This window comes from Octopus bimaculoides, chromosome 2 (genome assembly GCF_046866305.1).
Source record: "Octopus bimaculoides isolate indiv1 chromosome 2, ASM4686630v1, whole genome shotgun sequence".
Taxonomy (NCBI): Eukaryota; Metazoa; Mollusca; class Cephalopoda; order Octopoda; family Octopodidae; genus Octopus; species Octopus bimaculoides.
Window position 1 is genome coordinate 71,317,791 of NC_142929.1, and position 12,298 is coordinate 71,330,088.

Below are 12,298 nucleotides of genomic sequence, written 5' to 3' on the forward strand. Positions count from 1 at the left end.
GAACTTCAGCCATACTGCACACTAACAACTGAATTCTCATCGTCGAACAAAAGAAACCAACTACATATTTCCGAAAACACCAGGTTGGTCACGACCGGAATGCCTTTGGTCCCAGGTTAGCTCGATTGAGGTTGAAATTATCGAAATAAGACAATTTTTTACATGAAATAAATTCGAATACAAAAATATTTTTCTGTTCTATAACACAAAATAGATAAGTATACGAAGTTTGAAAGTCTTTCCGTACCAAAAACACTACGTAAAACATTAATGAAAAATGTGGCCCCCGTTTTAAAATAGATCCCTTTTGTCGCTCTCTGATATGTATTTGTAGAAAAATTCATTAAAGGCTTATTTCTTCGAAAGTTATGAGGAAACAAAGTTGATTCGTATGAACATTCCGAAACTTTTCACCCAACACTCAGAATTGGAATCTACACCATTTGAAGCGTATTTGCAGAAAGTTTCTTTGAAAAATATCCATTTTTCTAGAAGTTATAAGGTAAAGAATTCGGGCGGGGCGGGGCACACATGTGAAGGTATGCTCAAGTTACCAAATCTTTGTTGTACGTATTAATGTGTGTGTGTAAAGATAATAGTCATTGAACATATTTTTAATTCAAGGCCATGCTGCAATATTTAGTTTCGTTGTTTCTCTATGTTAAATTTCCAGTAGCATCGATAAAATATTTACTAGGTAAGTACTAAAGTTTAAGTTGGCTGTACACTTCTTTCACAGTATGCTACTTTCCTAAGTTCAACACCCACACATAAAATAAGTAATTGAAGTCGATTACAACAGATTCAATACCCCTGTTCCACTTCGTCACGAAGAATCCGTAAAAATTCTTACAGGTTAGAAAGCTACGAAATAGGTGAGGCTCGGTATTATATTTTCTACCTGCTAATGGCTTTTTACTTTTCGCTTTGTATCTTCAAAGGCTCTCATTCTCCGACTAATAAACAAACTTGGGCCGTCAAAAATGATTCTCCATTCTTACTAATATTAAAGTTTGTGTGTCTGTGTGTTTGCTGGTTTGTTTATTTTATATTCATCCACTAATTATCAGGATTAGAATTGTTCGTATGGGTCTCGTCTTAAAGCAGACGTAGTACATGAACAAGGTAAAAAAAAAATGGTATTAATTTACAAAAGGATTGTTTTTAATGTTTCACCGCTCGAAGGGAGAGAACAGCTCATGTCTCTAATAGAATTGGGTCAGATGAAGTATTTCGAGCCGTCACGAAGAATCCGTAAAAATTCTGACAGGTCAGAAAGCTACGAAATAGGTGAGACTCGGTATTATATTTTCTACCTGCTAATGGCTTTTTACCTTTCTCTTTGTGTTCTATTTACGCCAATATTGGGATTTTAATCTCACCAACAATTATGTTTCACTTTTTTTTTTTTGAGGTCGCTTGAAACAAATAATTATATCGAATGTGATTTATATAATGTAAAGTAATCGATACATGTATATTTAGTAAAAGATTAGCTTTATTATTATTATTATTATTATTATTATTATTATTATTTTATTCAAGTATTTTTTTTGTCTGCCTTTCGCAATCTCGAACCGGCAGTAATAATATAAGTACGTGTTATAAATCTTTCTTTCTGGCTCTGCCTACATGGCCCCCGATAGCTAGCTATTGTTGTTTAGCTCCGTGTTAATCTCTATGGAGCTGATCTGCGATCTAAGGCATTCCGGCCATGACCATCCTGTGTCTTTAAGGATATACGTGTCCACATTACCTGCCTTTTATATAATATTGCATGATATGATTTGAGAAAGATTTTAGCTGCTATTTCTAATAAATCGAGTGATCACGCAGAGTTTCTCGTCTTGGTTTACGCCCGCCTCTCTCTTGCTCGCTACACACTCATATGATGTAGAACGTTTCATTAAGTTACTCTACATAGTCTTTCGACCTGTTATGAATAACCGCAGAATCTCTCTTAAATCACAACCTTACCGTAATTAAATATCAGATAAGATAACGCTGCCGTACATATCTTTCAAACTATGGCCTTGCCATGCATGTTACAGAAGTAATACCTTGGGCTGTGGGTTTACGTGCGTTAGGTGAGCGTGCCACAATCACCGCGCGTGGTTAAATTTATCAAATTTATCTAACGGTGTATGAACTGAGAAAGAAATACTTTATGTCAGTTTGAAGTCCTATTAGGTTCAGCACAGTATCGCGACGCCCATAACAAAATGACCACCATATGCCAAGCCAGCATGGGTGCGACTATATTCGCTCGACCTTCTTGAAGTAGTAGGCTAAAATGTTTTAAATCATACTTTACAGGCTTAGAAAAAGAGTAGAAAAGGATTTTTTGGATGATGCGGCCCCATTGTGCTCTGCGTATAACAAAAAGACAGGATAGTCACCGCTGATTTGCCTTTATTATCGTCTACTCAGTAAGAGCTAGCTTGGAGTTAACCATACGCCAAAGAAATCTCTATCTCTCTGTAAGCAGCGCAGGGGATACTAAAGCTAATATATGTGTATGTGTGGTATAACACCAGATTGGTCCCCTGTCAACGTTATTTCCTCATAACTTTCTTAATACTTACGTTTTAATGGAATTTTCCGGGATTACGATTATGTCGGAAAAGGAATTTACCTATTTTTTCCTTTTTTAGGAAGAGTGGCTAATCATTTTTCTTCTCCAATATGACTTAGGCACTTTTCATTTTTAATTTTTATTATTCAGAACATCAACACTACGTCGTCTACTCGAAAATATCATTTAAAAACGTATTATTTACAAAAAAAAATGCGTTTTAACCCGCTGCTTGTCCAGAGCATTTTCATAAGTTTGTCTTAAACGGCCATGTTTGTTTTCAGACTTTAGAATTAGTCCTTGTTTTATATGTTCTGAGTAATATAGAGCCTTCCTCTCATAAGTTCCAAGTAACTCTAATGGTTGAAAAAAATTGGAAATGTGTGTCGCCTAGAAAATATGTTCTGTGCATCCATGTGTGATGAATAAATAAATAAATAATGTATGTTATCAATGTAATCGTAACTTATCTCTGCAAAATCTCATTTAAAATATGCATTTTAAAGAAAGTTGTGAGGAAACAAAGTCGGTTGGGGCACTTAACTGTAGTTATGCGAAAGAAAACAGATACTTTAATTAAGGTAGTCATAGATGTACTATGTATGAAAAATTATACTTCTGCAAACATGAATGTATGCAAGCTTGTGTGCATTACATATATATATATATATATATATCTTCTTCTTCGTCGTTTAACGTCCGCTTTCCATGCTAGCATGGGTTGGACGATTTGACTGAGGACTGGCTACACCAGGCTCCAGTATATATATAGTATATTTTATAGGAATTTAAAAGTTATACCCAGTCATTGAGTCACCATTGGTTTCATACCTATAAAGCACTTAGCAGTAAAGGTGACTTGTCAGATTCAAATGGCTGAAGGCACATGACCCCTCTAAAAGCCAGAGGAAGAACTATTTAATGGTCAGTTGATTTTGTAAACAAAAGATAATTGTCCATGCTATGGGTGAAACATATATGTATATGTACAAGTTCAGGCTATTGAACATAGAGAATGAATGGCAGGGATTCTCCCCCATGTGAACCCAACAGAGGGACCAGCTATCACAGTTGGCAACAGTATGATAGGTAAGACAAAGATATGAGGACAAGGAAAGTCCCTGGTCCATCATTGCTGAGATGCTTAAAATATATGGTAGAGTAGGATACAGTCTAGTCACCTGTGTAGTTAATCAGGTTATTCAGGAAGGTGTAATCATCTGTGACTGGTGTAGCAACATCATAGTTAGCTGCTACAAGGTTAAAGGATGTGCTTTAGAAATAATTATAGGGGCATCAAATTGCTGGACCAGGTGATGACTGATACAGAGAGAGTTATAGCCCAATTAATTAGGAACTGAATTAGACTAGATGAAATGCAGTTTGGCTTTGTGCCAAGGAGAAGCATTACTGCAAGAGAAATATTTAACCAAGAATAAAGCCATTGTACTTGGCATTTGTTGATCTGGAGAAAACCTTCGACAGGATGCCTCGCTCTGTGATATGGTGGTCTCTGAGGAAGCTGGGGGTAGATAAATGGCTTGTGAAAGCAGTACAGGGATGCTGTTGGTAAGGTAAGAATTAAGCACGAATGCAGTGGTGAATTTAGTGTATAAGTAGGTGTTCATCAAGGCTCAGTCTTCATCCCACTCATCATCATCCGTAACAGGGGAATTTAAGATCAAAAGCCCATGGGAATTATTATATGCTGATATGTCAATTTGAAGTCATAGTAGAATCTGTAATGGAACTAGAAAAGAAACACCAGATGAGGAAGCAAAACCTGGAATCAAAGGGCCTTAAAGTTAACTAAGCAAAGACCAAGATCCTAGTAAGCAAGAAATCAGACAGGACCTTACCCATTTCAGGTAAATGGCCTTGCTTGATATGTAGGAAAAGTGTAAGCAGGAATTCTATTCGGTGAATCCAGTGCAAGTTATGGACACACAAGAAGTGCAGTGGTCTAATAGGAAAGTTAACAGAGAAAGTGTTGTTTGTATGTGGAAGGAGCCATAACGTCTACAGTTACATGACAAATTGACTTTCTCAAATGCCTCAGAGACTCTCTAGAAGTAGGGAATAACTTCTGTTACCTTGGTGACCAAATTAGCAGTAGAAAAGGATATACTGAAAGTGTAATTGCTAGGATAGGAATAGGATGGAGACAGTTCAGAGAACTTTTACCTCTGTTGGCAACCAAAAGTCTCTCTCTCAGTGATACAAACAGCAATGCTACATGATAGTGAAATATGAGCCCTGAATGTAGAGGACATGCAAAGGTTAGATAGGAATGAAGCAGTAGTATATTGAAAGAAAAGTTAGGCATAAGAGGAATTAGTTGCAATGTGCAAGAGAGAAGACTGCACTGATGTGGTGATATGATGCATATGGATGTGGACTGTTGCATAAAGAAGTGCCAATCACTTAAAATGGATGGAACTTGTGGAAGAGAGAGACCCAGGAAGACTGATCTCAAGACACTGCTTTGCAAAGTAGATGACAAAGAACCAAGATATTTGGCACCTTGTTGTATTCAAGAGGACTTGTCCACCACAGGAGTATTGATATCCTAAAACCACCTTAGTAATGCTTGTCCATGAGGGTATCTGCTCTACCCCCACCTTCATCCTCTCTACCCTGTCAACCATCTCTCCCCACATTACATCCCTTAACACCCATCACTTTCTCTATCACCTGAGAGTAGAATAGGCACATACTATATCCCATGGCTTTCTTAATTACCTTTCTTCCCTTACCTCAAGCCACTTCCATTTCCAACTGTCTTCCCCTGCCTACTGTCTCCACTAATCACCTCCTTTCTGTTATCACCCTCAATGCCCTCATATATCTACTGTAACCCCTGCCCCCAAAGACTCACCTATATTTGTCTCCATCATTTGCTAGTCACCTCATCCTGTCCACTCACCCACCCCAGACCTCCATATCACCACACTTCTTCTCACTATCTCCAATGTCCCTCGAGAGCATGTCCCAACACATCTTTTGCCATCATCTTTCTCTCACTATCACTCTGTATCTCCAACTCACTCTTCTTTCCTTTTCAACCAGGGTATCTATGTGTCTACTCTACAGCAAGATACCTATATCTGTTGCTCTATATCTTAACCCTTTAGTGTTCAGATTAATCTGTCAAATGTAAAATGCTTATTTGTTCACATTATTTTGAATTATTCAGGTTCAAGGGTTGGGGGTCCACAATATTTGCTTGTAACTGTTAATTTTTTACATACAAATTTGAAATTTTGAGTGGGTGCTTGTATACCAGTGGTTTATAATTATGTAAATTTAGCTGATCTTGCTGATTAAATTTGACTTTTATGGGAAGGTAAATTTAATTAACGGGTGTAAAAGCAATAACATTATGTATAAGCACTAAAATTGAAATTCTTAATGCAACTTACCTGTTTGATTTGTTACTAAAACTATCCCAGATGTCAACCACCAACAATTTTGCCAATTTTCAGGATGAGGTACATCATCATCATCATCATCATCGTTTAACGTCCGCTTTCCATGCTAGCATGGGTTGGACGATTTGACTGAGGACTGGTGAAACCGGATGGCAACACCAGGCTCCAGTCTGATTAATTTGAATTAATTAAAATACAGGTATAATCAGCAAAAGATTTTATTTTTTTCTCTATATTTTATTCAAACATTTTCATTGAAAATTAAGTACAAAACTCTTTTACTAGTCAGTATACCATTGACTATATACTCTTATACAATTTAATGAATACATTTACATAACTGAATGCATCTAATAAAAAAAGTTCATTAGCAGGTGAGAAAAAGATGAGTACAAGTGCGTAACATACTGAAAATTAATATGTATTTCTCACTTTCACATATTATTTGTAATAAAATGAAAGGAATATATGATAGTATTACTATCAAACAACAAAATATAGTTATGCATATTCCTATTGTGAAACTGTCCAAAACACCCTTTACACAAGGGCACTTTGCAAAACAAACTCATATATGAGGTCTCGACCTGATATCTTTTTGCAGCAAACAGTCTGCAAATTTTTTCCATTTTATGGAAGTCAATATTTTTTCTGTTGACATCTGCCTCAGTTAAATTTGTTTTTCTCCTAGTTCTGTGCTTTCTGGAAGAAAAGCCTTCACATAACTGAGTTGCAATGTCAACCCAAAATTTCAAATGGTCGTTGTCCTTTGGTGGTGGAGGTACCTTGTGGCTTTTTACGTAATATATGAATTAACTATAGTTAGACATAATGCTGGAGATATATGGATCACCATACCTTATATCAGGACTCCAGTAATTCCTCAGTCGAGGAAGCTGCTTGATACCAAACATAATGTTCATGGTAAAAAAAGCTCGCATTCCTGCAGTATCAGTTGCTGCCATAGTGGATTGGGTCTTCCACAAATAGAAATTATGTGTTGAGCATTTGTTTTCTCCACGACAGCTTCACAAAAACTTTTTGATAAAAATAAAAATTATAGTGCAATGGTTGAGCATCAGGAGGTTACACTGTGTTGTGGACTAGTCTTTTCTGTGAAATCAGGAATTGTGAAATATGTAGTAATCTTCAACCATGTTGCCATAATGTTTTCAATATAATTTTCATCAATTTCATTATCAAAATCTTCCTTGTCCGACGAAGATTCATAAATATCAATATCAGATTTGTCTGAAGACAAATCACTGTTGTTTGCATTTAATATTTTATACATCATCAAGAGTAAAATCTTCAAAGTTGGAACTGCCATATGCTGACACCAAATTGTTAAAAACTAAGATATACACTTCTCTGCAAATGTTGAAAAAAACCAAGTAGTCTCAAAAATTTCATAGTATTTTTATTTGAATAAAGGCAGAAAAGGCTTTACTTCACATTATCTCGAAGCAACAAGAATTCAAAAACATGACTTATTTTTTTAGCAGTTTTATAGAGGAATCAGATATGGCTGCATTAAAAGGTACTAGTGATGGTGTCATGCAAAAAGCACTGGTCATGGTGCTACATAAAAAGCACAGGTGCTGGTGCCACATAAAAAGCACCCAATAAACTATGTAAAGTGGTTGGCATTAGGAAGAGCACCCAGCTGCAGAAGCCATGCCAGAACAATGGAACATGGTGCAAGTCTAACCTTGCCAGCTTCTCTCAAACTGTCCACGCCATACCAGCATGGAAGACATGTTAAACAATGGTAATAATATACAGAGAGTATCGTTTTTTGCAGTCAGTTATGAATTTAGAAAAAGATGTATAGCTCATCAAAGAAAATCTGTATTTGAAAACAAATAATCTTGAGAATCTTTTTATCATACTTAGTCAATGAATCCACTTTTAACATCAAAGGCTGCTTCAATACAGGTTCAGAAGCATCTATATGTCCAAATCAGATGATCTTTATCAGTTTTGGACATAGTGCTGGTTATGGGGGTATTAATTGACCTCTTTCAACTATACTCCCTACATAATAGCTAAGAGGCCATGTGTCTGAGTGAACATGATCATGGAGATTGGCACACATCCATGCTTGGGTTATCATAACTTAATGAGATGGTGCAGAGTCTTGTTGGAAGACGTACGGTCTTCTGTTGCATGCTCTGTCTATGCAAGGCCTCAACACTTTATCCAACACTTTTGTGTAGACAACAACATTGACTCTTAAGCCCTTTGAAAAACGTGTGTGTGTGTATATATATATAAAGGTGCAGGTGTGGTTGTATGGTAAGAAGTTTGCGGCGAGCTGGCAGAAACGTTAGCACGCCGGGCGAAATGCTTAGCGGTATTTCGTCTGCCGTTACGTTCTGAGTTCAAATTCCGCCGAGGTCGACTTTGCCTTTCATCCTTTCGGGATCGATAAATTAAGTAGCAGTTACGCACTGGGGTCGATGTAATCGACTTAATCACTTTGTCTGTCCTTGTTTGTCCCCTCTATGTTTAGCCCCTTGTGGGCAATAATGAAATAAGAAGTTTGCTTCCCAACCATATGGTTTCATGTTCAGTTCCAAGCATGCCACTTTAGACAAATGTCTTCTTTTATAATCCTGGGTCGACCAAAGTCTTGTGAGTGGATTTGGTAGACAGAAACTGGAAGAACTCCATCATGTGTGTGTGTGTGTGTGCGTGCATGCATGCTACTATCTCCTTGCCTTGACATCACATGGTAGTTGTAAATAAGTGTCAAAGTATTGCTGTGTCCTTTGTTTCCAATATTCAGTGTAAACATACCTGGTCATGGGGAAATGTTATCTTACTTGGAAAACAGGTGAGAGGTGGCAACAGGAAAGGCATCCGGCCATTGAAAATTTGTCACAACAGATTCCATCCATGGGAAAATGAACATTAAAACAAAAATGATGTTGATAAATACCACACATATAATTACTCCTGCATTTACAACTTACTGCCGATATCCTGGTAAATTAAGACAATGTAAAATAAAGTATCTTAATCTGAGAAATTATTTACTGCAAATATGAAATGCTGTTGTTCTTATTTTATAATTTAAAATTTACATAATGAATAAATTACATTTTATTATATTTAAAATTTTTCTTTTCTATATTTCTGCAGATCTGCCACGCCTGGATACTAATCGGAATTCCATCATGCAGGGGATACCAAAATTACCTCTCAAAACCCTTTCCTTAGGGTCTTTTTTTATATTCATTCTCCACTGGTTGGTAAAATTTGAGCAGGTGCGTGAACATGGCAGTTTCTATGATTTAAATATCGCTGTAGAAAAGGACTTCCAACCTTATGGAATGAAAGAACCAGAATTGTTCCCTGTTACAGGAGTAAGAAGAATTCCAAAAATTATCCATCAGACATGGAAGGACAAAATGGTACCTCGGAAACTGACATCTTGGGTGAAATCATGGGTTAAAAATCATCCTGATTGGGAATATTGGTTATGGACAGATGCCAGTGCTCGAGAAATGTTGGCTGATAAATATCCTTGGTTTCTGTCAACATTTGATAATTATCCTGAAAATATTCGACGGGCTGACGCTCTGCGATATTTTGTACTTTATGAATTTGGAGGTGTTTATGCCGATATGGATATGGAAAGTTTCAAATCTATTGACCCATTATCCTTGAAATATTCCTGTTTTCTTGGACAAGAACCATACGAACATCCTGTTTTGGATTCTAATTTTGAACATATTGTAATCAATGCCATCATGGGTTGCCGTAAAAATCACCCTTTTATGAAAAAGGTAATGGAAAGTCTGCCAGATTTCTCACACATGTGGAATGTCCTCGACAGCACAGGTCCACATTTTTTAACTCTCCACTACCGTCAATACCAGAAAAATAATTTACCCCCTGATGTCGATGATGGGGTTTATTTAGCACCAGCTGAATATTTCTTTCCAACAATTGACCCTGCAAAATTTTTCTGGATGCGGACTCAATGCGCTAAGTTCGACAAACTCACCAATATTCAACAGAAGGCATGCAAAAGCCTTAAAGTAAAAGGTATCAAGCGGACAATACCTTCAATATCTTTTGCTACACATCATTGGATTCATACTTACCTAGATCTGAGCATCACATTGAAGGGACCTGTTGAAATTCACACTGTCGTTCCACAGGTGAAAATATATAAAAGTAGTAAAACTTTGAGTTAGTGGGTGATAGTTTCCAAATAATAAATTGTTCTACATTGAAATTGTTCATAAATGATCAGAAACGTTGTTCATGCAAGAACCATGGTTAAATGGATGTTGGTGTGGGAATAATTGATGGCAGTGAATGTGACTCGATGCTTCATTTGACTCTTGGATATTTCTTTTCTTATTTTTTTTTTTTATACTTCTGAGGAAAAAAAAATTATATTTTTATTTTATTACAATTTGTCTATCACTTAAAAAAATATATTCATATATTTTTTTTAACGAAACTTGTCTCAAAAAAAAAAACAACAACAAAAATTAACAAACCATGATGTGTGATAAATTTTGGGAGAATGTCATTGGTTCAGTAGGCCTTTGTAATAATCATTTCTGTTATAAGTCATTTAAACATTAAAACAAAAATTGATCAAGAATTGGAATTCCACCTTAAAAAATGGAATTTGTCTATCAAGCTGGAATTATTCGTTTCCATGGAGAGAAGCTATGGCTTTACTCTTAACAATTTGGGGTTCATAATTATTAGAAGACATAATTGAATGTGTGAAACTCATTAAGAAAAAAATAAAACTACAAGAGGCATTCAATAAATATCTGGGTCTTCTCATATTAGCCTCTTTATTGGAAATAAAGTTTCAAATTGATGGATTTTTCACTATAAAGTTCTTAGAAGATCATTTCCAGCTTGGTTGACACCTAAAATGAGCAGGAATATGGCAGATCTTGAGCAAACAAAAGACAGATCTTGAACATTGTAAAGCAGAGAATTGGTGAATCGTTAAAGCATTGAAAACAGTATCATTCCAGCTCTCTATGTTCTAAGTTCAAATACTGCCAAAGTCAACTTTGACTTTCATCCTTTCGAGGTCAATAAAAAAGTACTTGTCTTATACCAGGGTTGATTCTTCTCTTTTTCTCTCTCTCTCTCTCCTTTCATTCTTGAACAAATCAGCTGTGGTCAGATACGGAGAAGCATGGGATCTGCCAGATCTATAAGCACTTAAGATATGCAGTTTTACAACAGTCACCCTATGACTCTATCAGAATTTGAAGGCCTGAGATTTGCATTCTGTCATAAAATGCATCATGGACAATGATTAACCCTTTAGCATCCAGTTTTCTCTGTCAAATGTAATACTTATTTATTCACTTTGTTTTGCAGTAATCATACATTACTTTGTTTTTTTTTTTGAGATTTTGATGATGTGATCACTTATTTTTAGAATAACATTGTAGTGTCAGTGTGAGAGGCAGGATCTAGCTGATTTGAACATAAAGCAGGTAGGATATTTTGGTCAGATGTTGCCAGTTTAAATCCTAAAGAATTACATAATATAACACACTTAAGCACTGACCAGTTCCAGTAAGAGATGTCAGCAGTAAACATAAGTACTATGAGAAGACTTTGCCTTTGTTGTATATATGAGATGTGTTAGAATATGCTTAACTGGATTGTCCCCTTAACCCTTTTGTTACCATATTCTAGTAAGAGATGTCAGCAGTAAACATAAGTACTATGAGAAGACTTTATCTTTGTTGTATATATGAGATGTGTTATAATATGCTTAACTAGATTGTCCCCTTAACCCTTTTGTTACCATATTTCTGTTGAAATACACTGCCTTTGTTTCAATTAATTTTGAAAATTATGAAGTATTTACTAAAATCACTTTGTCATTGTTAAACCAGTATTTAGGATTGCGAAGACTTAGTGGGGCAAGCGAAAGCGAAATTGGGATGGCACTTGTGCCCAGCGTCGCTTTTCTGGCACTTGTGCTCGTGACATGTGTAAGGATTTTCGAGCGAGATCTTTGCTAGTGCCCCTGGACTGGCTCTTGTGCAGGTGGCATATAAAATACACCATTTTGAGCGTGGCCGTTGCCAGTACCGCCTGACTGGCCTTCGTGCCGGTGGCACATAAAAGCACCCACTACACTCTCGGAGTGGTTGGCGTTAGGAAGGGCATCCAGCTGTAGAAACTCTGCTAAATCAGATTGGAGCCTGGTGTAGCCATCTGGTTTCACCAGTCCTCAGTCAAATCGTCCAACCCATGCTAGCATGGAAAGCGGATGTTCAACGAT

The 12,298-nt window shown here is 36.5% G+C and overlaps 1 protein-coding gene across 2 annotated transcripts; it reads left to right on the forward strand.

The window, feature by feature from the left end:
• Positions 1-588: 588 nt before the first annotated feature.
• On the forward strand, positions 589-11,107 carry LOC106875328 (uncharacterized). 2 transcript variants are annotated; one of them, XM_089346983.1, is made up of 2 exons: positions 589-875; positions 9,154-11,107. In XM_089346983.1, the coding sequence occupies exon 2, from the start codon at positions 9,189-9,191 to the stop codon at positions 10,212-10,214; it is 1,026 nt and encodes a 341-aa protein (XP_089203109.1). In that variant the 5' UTR covers positions 589-875; positions 9,154-9,188; the 3' UTR covers positions 10,215-11,107. The 2 variants fall into 2 exon arrangements, with proteins under 2 accessions (XP_089203109.1, XP_014778903.1); XM_014923417.3 differs by lacking the exon at positions 589-875 and adding an exon at positions 1,193-1,290.
• Positions 11,108-12,298: the final 1,191 nt, after the last annotated feature.